Raw genomic sequence first — 18,560 nt, 5'->3', positions numbered from 1 at the left:
AAAATTTTCCCCAAGTTCAACCTTCCACCTGTGAAGATTTTCTACGACCAATCGAAGCCTCCGTGCCGTAACGTATTTTCGAATATACCATTAGCCGTGAGGCCATTGGTCGAGGAAAGGCTGGAAGGCTTAGTTTCGGCAAATATAATCGAACGCATCGTAGACGGCATGGACACTTCATTTTGCTCGTCTATGCTAGTGGTCCCAAAAGGGAAAGATGATATCCGCCTAGTGGTAGATCTTAGAGGGCCTAATCGATATATATACCGTACTCCATTCGCGATGCCCACTCTTGAAAAGATCCTGGCTGAGTTGAACGGTGCGAAATGGTTTTCGACAATCGATTTGTCGAACGCATTTTTTCACATGGAGCTCGACGAAGAATCCAGACATCTCACAAACTTCTATACGGAATTCGGAATGTTCCGCTGCGTGAGATTGCCTTTTGGTCTGTGCAATGCGCCAGATCTATTTCAAGAGGCTTTACAACGCAAGGTATTGGCTGGCTGTAAAGGCTGTAAAAACTACCTAGATGATGTACTGGTCTTCGGAAGAACCAAGGCTGAACATGACGAAAATCTAGCAGCCGTACTCGCACGGCTAGAAAACCACAATGTGAAGCTAAACGACAACAAATGTACCTTTGGGACACAGTCAGCAGAGTTCCTGGGATTCACATTAACTCCCGATGGATGGAAAATCAGCGAACAGAAGACGGAAGCAATCAAGAATTTCCGAAGGCCTACGACATGCTCCGAAGTAAAGAGTTTCCTGGGTTTAATAACTTTTATCGACAAATTCGTACCCCACCGCGCAACAAAAACGGAATACCTTCGCAGCCTAGCATGTTCTGACTCGTTCTATTGGACCGAAAGCGAGGAAGCTGAGTTCAATTACTTCAAGGAAGAAGCGTTAGCTTCCATTGAACGTCTTGGATATTTCAACGCCGATGATCGAACGGAACTATTCGTGGACGCTTCCCCTATAGGATTGGGAGCAGTATTGGCTCAATTTAATGCTGAAGGAACTCCACGGATAATTGCTTGCGCTTCTAAAGTTTTGACCGCACCTGAACAAAAATATCCTCAGACGCAAAAAGAAGCTTTGGCTGTCGTGTGGGGGGTAGAGAAGTTTTCGTTCTACCTGCTGGCCAAAAGCTTTGTGGTACGTACGGATGCTGAAGCAAATCAGTTTATCTTTAATACGAACCACAGGTTGGGCAAGCGAGCTGTATCGAGAGCAGAGAGCTGGGCGCTTCGGCTACAGGCATATGACTTTACAATCGAGCGTGTTCCAGGCTGTCAGAACATTGCAGATGCCTTATCCAGGCTAATCCCGGCTTCACAGCAAGACAAGCCGTTCGACGAAGATGAGGAAAATCATTACTTGTATGCGTTGGATGCCGGCTGTATGCAAATGACCTGGAACGACATTGAAATCGCATCGCAGGAAGATGGTGAGTTAGAGATGGTAAGAGAAGCCGTTGTGTCGAATAAATGGCCACCGGAGCTCCGTGCATACGAAGCCCAGAGGAAGAATTTGCACACTCTCGGTTCCCTGCTGTTCAAGGATGATAGGACGGTTCTCCCTGTTTCTCTACGGAACGAAGCGCTACGTTTGGCGCATGAAGGGCATGTCGGAGAGGTTGCCACCAAACGAATCATGCGCCTGTTCTTCTGGTGGCCTCGTATGTCAGCGGAGGTGTCAAGGTTCATAAAAGGCTGCGAAACATGTGCGCAGTTATCGAAGAGGAACCCACCCTTACCTCTAGTCAGCAGAGATCTACCCGGTGGACCCTGGGAAATCCTTCAAGTTGATTTCTTATCGGTCCCTAACTACGGATCCGGAGAGCTTTTGGTTGTCGTTGACACCTACTCACGGGAATCGATGCTAGCAGCACTAACCGTGCGCTTTGTGAAGTGTTCCAGATATGGGGGTGTCCCGTCATACTGCAGAGTGACAATGGTCCGCCCTTTCAGAGTGCAGAATTCATTCAGTTCTGGCAAAATAAGGGCGTTGAAGTACGCAAGTCGATACCATTGAGCCCTCAATCCAATGGTTCTGTCGAAAGACAGAATCAAGGTATAATAAAGGCACTGGCGGCTTCTAGACTAGATGGCACCAACTGGAGAACTTCGCTGCAAAGATATGTTCACCGGCACAACACGTTGGTTCCTCACTCTAGAGTCGGAGTTACTCCATTCGAGATGATGGTTGGATGGAGATATCGCGGAACTTTCCCTTGCTTGTGGACGCCAACGAGAGATGACGACGACCGAAACGGCGACCATTCCGATTGGCGAGAGAAAGATGCTGAAGCAAAACTTGCCAGTAAAACGTATGCTGATACCATCCGGGGAGCCAAACCGTCTAACATCCAGGTTGGTGACATTGTTTTGCTAGCACAATCCAAGAAAAGCAAGGTCGACCCCACATTTTCGGCAGAGCGGTATACCGTTGTCGCTCGAGATGGGGCAAAAGTGGTAGTTATGAGTAAAGCAGGAATTCAATATAGTCGCAATGTCCGGGAAGTAAGAAAAGCTCCGGAGAATTGGGTAGCCGACGACTCTTCGTTATGCGACGAGGTTCCTGTTGATGTGCGCGATAAAACTGCAGACGGACAAATTTCCGAAGAATGCGACGATGGACAAGCACTTGGGCAACTTTCCCTGGAGATCTTGACGTCAAAGGTTCGGCTGAGTCTTCAGTAAATAGGAACCTCCGGCAAAGGAATGCGATCAAACGACCAAGACGATTCGACGACCAGTACGTGTATCGTGTTTTTTGGTGAGGATGCGCGAACCTAAAATGTAGAAGAAATGTGAATTATTAATCAATGAACACTGCGGAGTTGTTTTTCTGCCCCCACTAATAAATGTATACTTGAATTAAAAAAAAAAGAGAAAAAAGTAGTTTGTTTTCATTCATATATGCCAAAAGAAAAAAAAACCGGACTGCTCGGATCTGTTATTTTACTTCGTTTCTTGACAAACGTTCACACACGCAGAGTAGAGAAGGAGGGTAATGTAGTAAATAAAGCCTGCACCGTTATTCAGGCATCACGCAGCGACGGCAGTAAATACTTACGTAGGTAAACAATCCAGCGATGTAACTAGTCCTTCGCTCGTTTTGACTACTCGACGAGTAGCTAGCAGAAAAGTGCAAAAATAAATAAACAAAAATCCACTGAACAGTAATTCGCTTGACAGCTGCTGATGAAATATTTCAAGCGAAAAGTTCCGAACGCTTTGAAGCGAAAGCTTTCAATTATAGCAAAGTACACTGAAAACAAAGTTTGATTATTTATAGCTTAAAAAGATGAGGTGAAACGAAACGGAAAAACTCGAACGCTGCGATGAAACGCAAAAACAGGACCGGAAAAGAAAGAGAGCTTTCGGGACGAGGAAAAGAACATCAAGGTAGACGGTAGCCATTCAGTGATCGAAGTTTGCCAAGTGCAGTCGCGTTTTATTTTGTAGTGATAAATTTTCTCTAAGTTGTTTCGTTATCGCGTTTCACACCGTATTCAGCTTCGAAATGCTGGAATACGACACAACTGAAAAGTGATTTCAATAAAAAATGGACATGAAATAAGTTATTATTACTATTTATTAACGACACTTGAAATAAGTGTGTATGAAGGATAGTATTAAAAATGTCAAGAGTACTCATCTGCCCATCCTGCAGTGCTATAATTCTAAAACTACTTGATGTTCACCCATACGCTGTGAATATCTATAGCATTTTCAACCGATATTTAACTTTTGAGTAGATTAAAAGTTCTGCAGAAGCATAAAATTACCACTATATCTGGTTAAATATATTAGAAACTTGGAATCTTATCTCAAACTTTTACAACTAAGAGTTAACTGATGTTGCAGACTTGGGTACCGTAATCTTTCTTAGACTTTTCCAAAAAAAAAAAAAACCTTAAAGAGCCCTAAGGACTGTTCATTAAAGAAAGTGGACACCTGTTTTTCAATAGAAAATATTTATTTTCAAACAAATTCATAAGTTTATTTTTTATGAATGACAATCAACATACATGTGGCAGAATTCACGTGAGTTTGAACATTTACTTCGCATTTCTGAAGAACGCTCGGACTTTCTTCTTGATACCTGTAGGATTCGGCGAATAAGTTAAACACATTTGTAATTCTCACATTTTTTCTTTTATTTCGCAAAATCTCACTTTGTTTACCATCACTACACCATCACATCCTTCAACCACAAACTTCGTTTCCAAAACTGACTCTCAATGCCCACTCATCCCATTCACAAGCCTCCTTTTGTTGCTATCCTTTTCATTCTGCCGTCGCTGATCTCTCTCCCTTGCTCATATTTCATCCGAATGCTCACGTGCCGCGCCGACGACGCCGCCGACAGCTCGGATGCTGGTATATTGCAGAATCCAATTATTTCGTCTCTCTACCTTTACACTGATATGAATGTTCTAATGAAATTCATAACAATCAAACTATTTATTATTTTCAATTCAATTATTCTTCCTACATTCTCCTGCTCCCCTACTCTATTTTGATTCCTTTAGATCTTATAATCATTTTGCTGTCCATTGAAATATTTTGAAATTTTGGAATTATTTGGTCTATTTTTTTAACATAACATAGCATTGTACTTATATAATAGTATTTTCAATATCTTCTGTGACTCCTTTTGCTAGATTAACCGACTTAACCTAAACGTAAAGAAACAAAATAATCCTGTGAATAAAAAAGGTAATTATTAGCTTTAAAGAGAACAATATAAAATTAAACACTATTGTGTTCGTTGGAATATACTTACAGTATTTTTGAAAACTCGAAAGAAAGGACACGAGAAGGGATATGAGAAAAGACAATGACATACATACCGTTATCACCCAAGACTGCACAGTCTAAACATATATCCCACTACACAAAAGGTTGTTTTTATAGTTTTGCGTGTTTTAAAAACCCATTAAAGCATAAATTTCACGATGTTTATTTGAAAATAACTCTTTATTTTATAGCTATTCAACATAGATTAGTTTTTTTTTTTTACATATAATTGATATACATTAAAGCGCTCACATATCAAATTTTCAAAATGATCAACTCATTATTTTTTATTATATTTTGTTGAAGTCAGAACATTTTCTCTTAGTTTATTCATGTGCATATCCATGCTAATATATCATTGATCAAACAGAAATACTTTAACTTTGTTAACGTTAGGCTCCATTGAATACATACTCACAAAACATTCAATTAATTTTTTCATTCATTATTTTCAATGTCACATAAAAATAAACAAAACATGTCCTTTCTTACAACTTACATGACAACCTCTTAATTTTCTTAAAATGAATCCAATTATTCCACAATCAAGTGTTTTTTTTTTTGTTTCAACTCTGCTTCGGAAGGCAGCAACTAATTCTAAAGTCTTGATGTAGTAACCATGATTTAGAATCCGTCACCTTCAGTATGATCGTGATGAATACCCACGCCTTTCCATGTATGGTTATATGCATTCTACTATTAAATACTACTGTCAGAGCCAAGGTTTAAAGAAAATTAAATCTAGCCACGGATAATACATTACACCAACAAAACAATATAGTCGTCCATGCATGGTTATATGCATTCTACTATTAAAATCATGACATTTATGAGCCCATAAACCAAATTCATGATTAGAAACAATATATTCATAGTCAAATTTTGAAGTAAGTGCAATAAGAAAGCTCAACAAGCGAATGATTTCGTGAAAATTTCGACTTCATGATAACGATCGCATTGCGGCCGCACATGCCGAGCAATTCATTTATCGTGGAGCGTGGTTTGTTATAATGCTTATGATGTCATGATGCTTGACGACAAAATTCTATCGTTGTTACTATGATCGCCCGATGCGCTTCAACCGCGATCGACACATTTGTGCATCCTTGATCAGAGCTCAAGCAATCCGCTTGAGGATTCACCTAATCCAAGTTAAAAATTTATCTATTCAAACAGTAAATTTAATTAAGCTAATCCATTCAGATAAGCTTATATTATTTTAAGATTTCAGTGTCACCTTTCAGACACATCTCATGCCATCTTTCAGACATCTCTAGTGTCATCTTTCAGACACATTTCATACCATCTTTCAGACATATCTAGCGTCATCTTTCAGAAAAATCTCATGCCATCTTCCAGACATATCTTGTTTCACTTTTCAGACACATCTCATGCCATCTTTCAGACATATCTAGTGTCATCTTTCAGAGACATTTCATGCCATCTTTCAGACATCTCTAGTGTCATCCTTCAGACACATTTCATGCCGTTTTTCAGACATATCTAGTGTAATTTTTCAGACACATTTCATGTCATCTTTCAGACATATCTAGCGTCATCTTTCTGAGACATTTCATGCCATCTTCCAGACATCTCTAGTGTCATCTTTCAGACACATTTCATGCCATCTTTCAGACATCTCAAGCGTCATCTTCGAGACACATCTCATGCCATTTTTCAGACATCTCTGGTGTCATCTTTCAGACACATTTCATGCCATCTTTCAGACATATCTAGAGTCATCTTTCAGACACATCTCATGCGATCTTTCAGATATCTCTAGTGTCATCTTTCAGAGACATTTCATGCCATCTTTCAGACATCTCTAGTGTCATCTTTCAGACACATTTAATGCCATCTTTCAGACATCTCAAGTGTCATCTTTCAGACACATCTCATGCCATCTTTCAGACACATTTAATGCCATCTTTCAGACATCTCAAGTGTCATCTTTCAGACACATCTCATGCCATCTTTCAGACATCTCTGGTGTCATCTTTCAGACACATTTCATGCCATCTTTCAGACATATCTAGTGTCATCTTTCAGACACATTTCATGCCATCTTTCAGACATCTCAAGCGTCATCTTTCAGACACATCTCATGCCATTTTTCAGACATCTCTGATGTCATCTTTCAGACACATTTCATGCCATCTTTCAGACACATCTAGCGTCATCTTTCAGAGACATTTCATGCCATCTTTCAGACATCTCTAGTGTTATCTTTCAGACACATTTCATGCCTCCTTTCAGACCCCTCAAGTGTCATCTTTCAGACACATTTCATGCCATCTTTAGGACATTTCTAGTGTCATCATTCAGACACATCTCATGCCATCTTTCAGACATCTCTGGTGTCATCTTTCAGACACATTTCATGCCATCTTTCAGACATCTCTACTGTCATCTTTCAGACAAATCTCATGCCATCTTTCAGACATCTCAAGTGTCATCTTTCAGACACATTTCATGCCATCTTTCAGACATCTCTAGTGTCATCTTTCATATACATCTCATGCCATCTTTCAGACATCTCTGGTGTCATCTTTCAGACACATTTCATGCCATCTTTCAGACATCTCTGGTGTCATCTTTCAGACACATTTCATGCCATTTTTCAGACATATCTGGTGTCATCTTTCAGACACATCTCATGCCATCTTTCAGACATCTCTGGTGTCATCTTTCAGACACATTTCGTGCCATCTTTCACACAAATCTAGTGTCATCTTTCAGACACATCTCATGCCATCTTTCAGACATATCTAGTGTCAAAAACTTTCTTGGATTGAGGTTTTCAAGCTCAATGTTTCCAACAAAGCATCAAAACTAGAAAATATTCTATTAATTCATTCCGTATTCCTTGCCACAGGTATTCCATTCACAATCCCGATCTCAAAAACTTTCTTGGATTGAGGTTTTCAAGCTCAATGTATCCAATAAAGCATCAAACCAGAAAAAAATCATTGTTTCATTCCGTATTCCTTGCTAATCCGTTCACAATTTTCGATCTCAAAAACTTTCTTGGATTGAGGTTTTCAAGCTCAATGTATCCAAGGCAGCATCAAATCCAGAAAATATTCTATTGTTTCATTCCGTATTCCTTGCCACAGGTATTCCATTCACAATCTCCGATCTCAAAAACTTTCTTGGATCAAGCTCAATGTATCCAATAAAGCATCAAAACCAGAAAATATTCTATTGATTCATTCCGTATTCCTTGCCACAGGTATTCCATTCACAATCTCCGATCTCAAAACTTTCTTAGATTGAGGTTTTCAAGCTTAATGAATTCAATAACGCATCAAACCCACAAAATATTCTATTGTTTCATTTCGTATTTCTTGCCACAGGTGTTCCATTCACAATCTCCGATCTCAAAAACTTTCTTGGATTGAGGTTTTCAAGCTCAATGTATCCAATAAAGCATCAAAACCAGAAAATATTCTATTGTTTCATTCCGCATTCCTTGCCACAGGTATTCCATTCACAATCTCCGATCGCAAAAACTTTCAGGGATTGAGGTTTTCAAGCTCAATGTATCCAATAAAGCATCAAAACCAGAAAATATTCTATTGATTCATTCCGTATTCCTTGCCACAGGTATTCCATTCACAATCTCCGATCTCAAAAACTTTCTTGGATTGAGATTTTCAAGCTCAATGTATCCAATAAAGCATCAAACCAGAAAATATTCATTGTTTCATTCCGTATTCCTTGCTAATCCGTTCACAATTTTCGATCTCAAAAACTTTCTTGGATTGAGGTTTTCAAGCTCAATGTATCCAAGACAGCATCAAATCCAGAAAATATTCTATTGTTTCATTCCGCATTCCTTGCCACAGGTATTCCATTCACAATCTCCGATCTCAAAAACTTTCTTGGATTGAGGTTTTCAAGCTCAATGTATCCAATAAAGCATCAAAACCAGAAAATATTCTATTGTTTCATTCCGCATTCCTTGCCACAGGTATTCCATTCACAATCTCCGATCGCAAAAACTTTCAGGGATTGAGGTTTTCAAGCTCAATGTATCCAATAAAGCATCAAAACCAGAAAATATTCTATTGTTTCATTTCGTATTTCTTGCCACAGGTATTCCATTCACAATCTCCGATCTTAAAAACTTTCTTGGATCAAGCTCAATGTATCCAATAAAGCATCAAAACCAGAAAATATTCTATTGATTCATTCCGTATTCCTTGCCACAGGTATTCCATTCACAATCTCCGATCTCAAAACTTTCTTGGATTGAGGTTTTCAAGCTCAAAGTATCCAATAAAGCATCAAAACCAGAAAATATTCTATTGTTTCATTTCGTATTTCTTGCCACAGGTATTCCATTCACAATCTCCGATCTTAAAAACTTTCTTGGGTTGAGGTTTTCAAGCTCAATGTATCCAATAAGGCATCAAAACCAGAAAATATTCTATTGTTTCATTCCGTATTCCTTGCCACAGGTATTCCATTCACGATCTCCGATCTCAAAAACTTCCTTGAATATAGGTTTTCAAGCTCAATGTATCCAACAAAGCATCAAAACCAGAAAATATTCCATTGTTTCATTTCGTGTTCCTTGCCACAGGTATTCCATTCACAATCTCCGATCTCAAAACTTTCTTGTATTGAGGTTTTCAAGCTCGAAGTATCCAATAAAGCATCAAAACCAGAAAATATTCTATTGTTTCTTGCCACAGGTATTCCATTCACAATCTCCGATTTCAAAACGTTCTTGGATTGAGGTTTTCAAGCTCAATGTATCCAATAAAGCATCAAAACCAGAAAATATTCTATTGTTTCATTCCGTATTCCTTGCCACAGGTACTCCATTCACAATCTCCGATCGCAAAAACTTTCTTGGATTGAGGTTTTCAAGGTCAATGTATCCAATAAAGCATCAAAACCAGAAAATATTCCATTGTTTCATTTCGTATTCCTTGCCAAAAGTGTGTCCATTCATTACCTCCAACCTCAAAAACTTTCTTGATTGAGGTTTTCAAGCTCAATGTTTCCACAAATCACAATCTCTGATCGCATAATCTTTTTTTTTGGATTGGTATTTTTGATGTCAAAAACATGGCAAACCCAAGGTGAGGAGCGTCCAATGTCCATCCATAAAAAACAAATATGCTAACAGCTTACAATTTCATTGAAAACTTTTACATTGTGCAACGACTATCGCTGTTTGCAAACAATGCAGCTTATGGCCGAATACAACTCGTTTATTTATCACGACAAATCAACGATCTTGAAAGTTCATTTAACGACAATCTCTAAACAACTCGTTGCTGCCAATACTCCTTTATAGCCCCTGAGTACAGCACTGGTAAGAAAAAAAATCATGTCACAGCTCGCCCACAGCACTTCCGCCACCAAAAATGCAACGATTCGTCAACCTCATGAAAATCACTCAAACAAAGCGCTGTCAATAAACCTGTGACCGCTCCAATCCGCAATCCGGCCTCCATCCCTTACACTCAAACTAGGACAGATCCACCCACATTACTCGCTCAAATCACAAGAAAAGTCTATAAAGAAAACCATTCGCCATTTAGATCCGTTCTTACCAAACACCACACAGAAAATCTCGGGTAACGCCACACTCATTTTAGGTTTTATCCTTTGTAATCCCGTTCATTAATATAAGTAACTTGTACCTACCGATTTGCGCCATTGTAGGATTCGGCGAATAAGTTAAACACATTTGTAATTCTCACATTTTTTCTTTTATTTCGCAAACGTTCACTTTGTTTACCATCACTACACCATCACATCCTTCAACCACAAACTTCGTTTCCAAAACTGACTCTCAATGCCCACTCATCCCATTCACAAGCCTCCTTTTGTTGCTATCCTTTTCATTCTGCCGTCGCTGATCTCTCTCCCTTGCTCATATTTCATCCGAATGCTCACGTGCCGCGCCGACGACGCCGCCGACAGCTCGGATGCTGGTATATTGCAGAATCCAATTATTTCGTCTCTCTACCTTTACACTGATATGAATGTTCTAATGAAATTCATAACAATCAAACTATTTATTATTTTCAATTCAATTATTCTTCCTACAATACCTACCATTAGATTCTGCTCAACTTTCTCCGTAGCCTTTCGTTGTGCCGCAGACCATATTTTCTTGAAGCAATCAACTGGGCTTGCTTCTCTTCCATCTTTCTTGAGATGCCGCTTAATTGGGTTCTTTAGGGGTATCCTGATTATTGCATAATCGGAATCTACGTCCAAAAATTAGTCGAAATCCAAAATTTCATCATTTTTGGTGGCCGGGAACTATTTTTAAAACGCATTTTAAGTTTGTATGGGGAAATTTTTTTGTTCGGGGCGAACTGTCACTTTATCGATTGAACTGTCATTCTAGCCGCGGAAATTAAAACTGTTTTGTTTATTTAACCATCAAAACAAATGAATCGGGACGCAATAAAATCACCTTATACTCAGAAAAATGAGCTCTTTCGATTAGGCTAAAGAAAATGGCAATATTTAATTCACTAAACAACCCAATTTTTGTCCAGTATCTTTCTACAGAACGCAGTTCAGGGAAGTTTGGTGGATTTTGCCACTTTTCGACAATTTACGTCTTGAGCATCTCTAGTGTAGAAGAAGCGTAATAAGCAGATGCCAGAACCGGCCAGAACAATAGAGGATCCGTATGTTTTCGGTAGATAGGTAAAAGTCGTTTTTTGATGCATTCCTTTCTGTTATTTTCACCGTTGATTGTTCCCGTTGTGAAATATGAAGAACTCTTTAAGCCGCATGAACAATTGGCTTGTCAGACCAAAAACTTTTTCCCATTTTTTTCGGTTCTGATGTAGCCCTACATCATCCGGCACATCTGTCTCCTGCTCAGCGTTGAAAAAATGCGGTCCCGGAAGTGTACTAGTATGCCGATTCTCGAAACGTCAAGTTTTTGGAACATCATTTGTGCAGAATTAATCGGCTAGTCGCTAAGCTAATTCGACCCATCACTCAAAATTTCTTGCCTTTTTCCGTTTTCTTTGAGTGTGTTGCCAAAGTGAACATTGTTTTTACACTCTGAGCAAAAATACATTTTTTTATTTAGTTTTAACTCTAAACTAACCGTAAACAGATGTCCACTTTCTTTAATGAACACTGAACAGTCCTTATAATTCTTTTTTAGTGTGACGGCTGATAAAATGTATTTATTTAAAGAGGCAGTCCAAAAATAATATATATAAATTTTCGTGCTGGTGGGTCGCCAAATTCTTTGAAAATCAAAAGTGGGTCGCAGTTAAATTTTCAACATAATAAATACTAAGTGGTAAAATTTCCATCGAAATCGGTTGAGTACTGATTTTTATAAAATTCGAAACTCAAACCGCTTCAGACTGAATTTTAGGCACTTCTTAACAATTTTAAGATTCATTTGCACTATTTCAACTATAAAACTGTCAATACTGATGCGGTTCTCAATAAAACTTGACAGTGTGAACCTAATATAATAACAAGTTTTCAATCAAATTTTGAGCAATTTTGTCTTAACACTTTCAAAGTTAGAAAACTTTGAATGTCACAATCAGTGCTGAAAAATTCATTTCGTCATATCCAAATTCAACTACCTACAGCTCATTTTGGCAGCTGAACCTGAGAATATGGTATATGGAAAACTTGTGCGGCAATATGCCTTCATTGGCTAACATGCTTCTGAACTCTGAAGCAAGTGGGAGCGGGAGCAATAAAAATTACGAGTGAGAGTGAGGAACGACGATTCAGCGCCGTGCGGCTCTCTGAATCTCTCTCTTCGCCGGTGTATACAGCAATGAATATACAGTCAGGTTTTTTTTTACGCGGGGGATACGTACCGCGTAAAAAAAAAACTCAGTTCAAAATTCAAAAAACCGCGTAAAAAAAGTCTCACCATTTCTCGACGAATCATGCAAAAATAAGACGATGAATTTTTTTTTTGTATGGAGTTTTCATTTACGCGGCCGCGTAAATGAAAACCGCGTAAAAAAAGACCTGACTGTACTTGATTCTTATCTCGTTATTACAGTGCAAATGACATAAACTCGAATTGGCTTCTTTAGCGATGTTCAGATAATCCCATATTCTGAATCTGCATGCAAAACTGAGTCGAAATCCAAATTATGATGAATTTTGGTGCCCGGGAACCTATTTAAAAATCAATTTGAATTTTATATGGGAGCGATTTGTCGAATCACCCCTCGTCGCATTTTGTACTGGGCGCAGCTGTTAAGCAGTTGTCCAGCTGTCAAAAGGTGATTTCAAAAAATCTCTTTGAAATTGATTTTAGGTACCAAAACAAAGTTAAATAATTATTATAATAGTCATGTCCATCATTCTCTTACGGACAAATTGTTTGTTTTTACAAGTTTTGAGCAAAAAATAAATCCACTGGATCACTTACGCATCTTCAGCCTCACCGCAGCAAGTGATAAATAATCGTTACCAGTCAATATGCTTCACCAGCCAACCGACCGATGAGGAATAGTGGTCGCGGTTGGTTCGGTTTCTCTTTGCTCCCTGTGCGTGTTCGTTCGTAGTGATGGTTGGCGCTGATGACTGATCGTATCCTTCATATTCACTCGATTTCAAGCACTGGTTCCTGGGCATCAACATTCATGAAAATTTGAATTTCCGCTCAGTTTGGCATGCAGATTCACAATATGAAATTATCTTAACATGGCTAAAGAACACGGTTGAAAATGCTTTGACATCCATGTGCACAACAAAACATGTGCTCGATGAACAAATTGAGATTTGAATTATGAAAAGAAACCTACGTACTCCGGTGAGACTCGAACTCACGAATCCCAATTCGCTATACGGGCGCTTCTATTCCTTCAAGCTACGGAGTCACACGACTATCTCCGTCGCCAGCAGTCCTAGAACTGAACTCGATTTCACAGTCGCACATGGTTATCTTCTTTTCACAATCCAAACCTCCTTCGGATGGGATTAGATGAACATCTAACACATACACTGCACGGTGGTCCACGAACCACATTTACGAGGAAAGATGCATTCAACGCCTTCAAATGAGTTTTTAGGCAAATATGGTCTTCTACAAAGTTGTCCCCAATAATAAGGCGCTCTTTAAAATGTGCATGAAAAATAGGGTGGTCCACATTCTCCAAGAAATTGGTAACCAAACTTTTTTATTTGCAAGAATAACTGTATACATTCTTCGGGAAAGTTGTAGATCTATCAATTTTGAGCAAATTTGCCGAAGCCTTTTTTTATGTAGCTTTGAAATTGACCGATCTAGAGGTCACACCAGCGCCTTCTGACGACGATATTGCACAACGCAGTGTTTCGTGAAATATTTCCACCAGGTGGTGGTAGTGTGAACTGGGCGATGGATTTTCACGAAAATTGTTCTAGGTGTTTCGTCTGGTTGTCTGTGGTATGTACCTCTCATGCATTTGTTGTTGTTGAAGTTACTCGCTTTCTTCCGATCATAAAATCTGTTCTCTAAGAGGTATTTTTTTTGCAGATAAACTAGACGTATACGCGTATATAAAACTTTTATTATACAGCTTTTGTCTTAACAATAAGTTTAATTCCACTTTTCTTATAATCAACAAGTTTTCAACACTATCAAGATATTTTTTCACCAGTCACGTACTATAAAAAGTATGACACTCTCAATATTTTTGATCACAACACTGGATCGCGTCTAAGTTTCAAATAGATACTATATATACTATAGGTACTATAGACTATAGTCATTATGAATAATCAAACAAAAATATCATGAAAACAACTTGTTTAATTTAGGCGGTAGCCTTTACAATAAAATCAGCATCAAACTATAATTCTCGAAATAATCTACACAGAAATTTTTTTTTGTTACTTAATGTAAAAATTGTGAAATGTTTGAAATGTCATACCTTTTTTGTTTATAATTACTAATAATTATTAGTTTACCATCACCAAAATTTTATGGTAGATAGCTGATATAATGGGACCCTAAAAAATTGACGTTGGTAAAAAGATAGGGTTTTGAGATATTTGAGTTTTTGTGACAAAGATCATTTTTTTATGAAAAAAAAAATTTTTAACAGTATACATTTTCTTAGGAATCATCATTTAGTTATCTAACTTTGCTGGATAATTCATAACAATCGAACCATCAGTTTTTGCTGTACAGCTTTTAGAATATTTTTGAACTAAAGCCTGTATCCGCAATAATCGGGACACAGAAATATGGCTGCGACTCTGCAATATATACATTAAAATTGCTCAAATTTTGCCTGATAATATCTCAAGACGTGTTTATTTCACCTGCAAAATTTCAACTGAATCGGTGAAGTACCTTTTGTTGTAGCAATGAAACAGTAGAACGCGAGCAATTGAATTTTGTACAGCCCCTGGTTTAGCTTGTCAGCGCTGTAACTTTTGAATTTGACAAAAGAAATGGCTAAAATTTTGAACACAAACCTCTAAGGGGCTGTCCATAAACCACGTGGTCATTTTTTTGGGACTTCTCAAACCACCCCCCCCCCCCGCGTGGTCATTTGTCCATACAAAATTTTTTTTTCGTCCATACAAAATGCTCATTGGCCGAACCCCCCCCCCCCCCCCTCATGACGTGGTTTATGGACAGCCCCTAAATGTACATCCCTTGCATAGGCAAAATTTCAAAAAAATCGATGCACTATCAACAATTTTATAACCGAAACATATAATGGGGCTAACCGTGATTTTAGCCCCTCAGACAACAATTAGTGAGCACCCCTTATTGTTTCGATTGTATTGTTGAAAGTACTACACCAATAATCACCAAATTTTGCAGAAATAATATACACATAATCAACTACCTTCTGTGAAAATTTCATGAAAATTGGCAGAGACATTCAAAAGTTATGAATGGGCAAACATCGCACATGAAAAACATGAAACATTTTCACTAACACTATCCCCTATCAACACCAGTGTCTTTCAATCCAATCGATAAAAGTTGATGAAATTTTGCAAGAAAGTGTCTCTATTAGTATCATAACTGCTCACGAAATTTCATAATTATCCTCACTGAACTTTGAATTGTAGCGGAAAAGAACCATCAAGTATGCGAATGAAAATTGTTGATGATTGTACAAAATCTTAAAAACCACGTCTGTTTGTTTCTCATCCACAGTTAAAAGTAATGCATCGATTTTAATGAAATTTTGCACAAATAATAAACATACATCAAAGAGTTCTCAGTTAATTTTTGATCAATTTTTATTGATTCAGTACAGAGTTACTGCCATACTTCTGTGTCCCGATTATTGCGGATACAGGCTTTATTGCCGCATACACCCTTTTGAAAAGTTAGTCGTGAGTGAATATGAAGGTTTAATATCGAAAAATGGAGATTTAGATGAAATTGAAAAACTATGCAAAGTTTCAGATATTTTTGAAATGGTCGCTCAGGATCGACTGACATGACTCCGTGAAATTCCTCTCATATTATGAAGCTTACTATAGTATACTAACCTTGCCATCAAAATGATCCGATGAGCGAAGATCCTTTCCTCGCCCGTCCCAAGAATGAACACCACATCCGCTGTATCCTGATCTTCCGATAGTTTCTGCAAATCATCCAACAGCTGTGGCAATCCAGCCAGCACCTTGTCACAGATTACAGACTGCGCACGGCTTCCCATCTTCTCAGAGTCACTGTGATAGCTGATTTCGTATTTCATTCAACCGAAATTCCTTACCGTTGGTAGTCTCAAAATAATTTTCGATGAAGCTTTACTCTCACCGACCGCCGCTTTGGAACGTTCACCTGATTTCGTAGACGCGTAAACAAAATGAGTAAACAACTAAGCACGTTCTTGTGCCCGCTAAGGAGCGATCACGTTTTTATGTTTTGATCGGCGTCTCGGCTTCTTACGCAATACGCAGACTACAGGCCGCTAGACCAAAGCATAAACAAAACACGTGCGATAGGAACCACCACCATCACTTGGAACAACCGCGACGATCCTTTGAGCTTATGTTTGTGCAACAGGTAACCGAACTCTTTCGCATTTCACTCACACCAACCGACAGCATAAGCCAACAAAAATAATGGTCCTCAAATCAGTGAAACCGATCACTTGTTGGGTCAAGAAAAAAATCTCATAAAACGGTCTGATTTGGACATATCACAGGGAGTCTTTACTAATTAGCTGCTATGGGTAGCCCAAAGATCACTTGAACACCAACTTTAGCGCATTCCGTTACAGAATTGCGGAGATTTGAGCTGATAAAGCAACGAACCTGGTCAACTTATGGACAACTGAAGACACTAACCGACCGACTGAGTACGTACCGGCAGCCAGCCAGATAGCCAGCAGCAGTAGCTCGATCAACTTTCATCGTCTTCTCTTTGGGATTCCAGACGGACGATCGTTCATTTGGCCCGGTAAGGCTTGTGTTGAGAGATCTCGTCTGTTGCTGTTGAGGTCTCTCTCTCTTTTCTGTTTCATGTTTTGATCGTTTGTTCAATACGGTTTGGTGTCTGGTTTATATGAGGTTTTACGTTGTAGTGGTCTATATTTTATTAGATTTGGTAGGATACTCTATTGTTATCCGTTTCATTCGAATGTTTATGGAGATGGTGTGCATGGATTTAAAGAAAACAAATCACAGATATGACCAGATGAAGAACTCGAACATACTCAGTTGAGGCTACCAAATTCGGGGTTTTTCATACTTTTCCATTTTTTATCAGTTAGAAAAGAAAACATTTTCAGCTTTGACAGAGCCACCCAATCGACTGATCAATTTCACTCCGAAGGCAGAATCAGTGATATTTTAATTATATTAATTATTTCACTAAAAATATTGCAGTAAAAATCCAACCTTGTTGATTTTTACATGTACTTATTTTCCACTTTACTTATTTTTGACATCGTACTTATTTTTAAACCAGTTGTTTGGCAATATCAGTAAGTATTCAAAATTAAGACGTTAAAAATTGTAAAAAGCGATTAAGTTCACCTGAAATTACGGTACACAGGAGTTAACCCTTCTTCTTCTTCGACGTCCCCACTGGGACTTGGCCTGCCTCGCTTCAACTTAGTGTTCTTTGAGCACTTCCACAGTTATTGATTGAAGGACTTTCTTTGCCTGCCATTGCATTTGTATATTGTGAGGCAAGTTCAATGATACACTATGCCCAGAGAGTCGAGAAAATTTCCCCGACCGGAACGGGAACCGAACCCACCGTCTCCGGATTGACGATCCATAGCCTTAACCACTAGGCTAACTGGAGACCCCTAGGAGTTAATCCTTCTGAAATACATTTAGGGTGGTGTCCGGCCATTTGGCCGAATGCCGTTTGACCGAACGCCATTTGAAAGAAGTAGTTTTTGACATTCTAACTACCTGATGATCATATCAGAAATATTTCCTTCTTTAAATCACAGGCTATTCTTTCTAGTTTAGACATTCAGAGATTAGTTGGCATTGAAACTGCCACAGATTTTTCCTTCATTGACTCATAGGCTGTTCTTTCATGTTATACTGAGGCTAGGAACAGTGGTATGGTCACTATAGTACATCATTCATTTTTCGGCCAAACGGCATTCGGCCAAATGACATTCGGCCAAGTGACCCTTTCGGCCAAATGACCCGGAACCATTTAGGGTATACAAATTTTGGGACTTGATTTGCTATTACATAAACACTAATAATGTTCAGAGTTATGATTATTACTCCTGATATTCATAAAAACAAAACATTTATTTGTTCTACAGCTCATGGCTCCAA

General features: G+C 38.6%; 1 protein-coding gene across 1 annotated transcript in view; it reads right to left on the bottom strand.

The window, feature by feature from the left end:
* LOC115259353 (serine-enriched protein-like) overlaps positions 1-17,117 on the bottom strand; it is a 37,121-nt gene extending 20,004 nt beyond the window's left edge. Inside the window, exon 1 of the mRNA XM_029859892.2 lies at positions 16,296-17,117. Within this exon, the coding sequence (XP_029715752.1) occupies positions 16,296-16,504 (209 nt within the window). The 5' untranslated portion in view covers positions 16,505-17,117. The remainder of the gene's footprint in view (positions 1-16,295) is intronic.
* Between the last annotated feature and the right edge of the window lie 1,443 nt (positions 17,118-18,560).

Source organism: Aedes albopictus, chromosome 3, assembly GCF_035046485.1.
Source record: "Aedes albopictus strain Foshan chromosome 3, AalbF5, whole genome shotgun sequence".
Lineage (NCBI taxonomy): Eukaryota > Metazoa > Arthropoda > Insecta > Diptera > Culicidae > Aedes > Aedes albopictus.
Note: the sequence above shows the minus strand (reverse complement) of the source record. Positions and strands in the feature narration are given on the sequence as shown.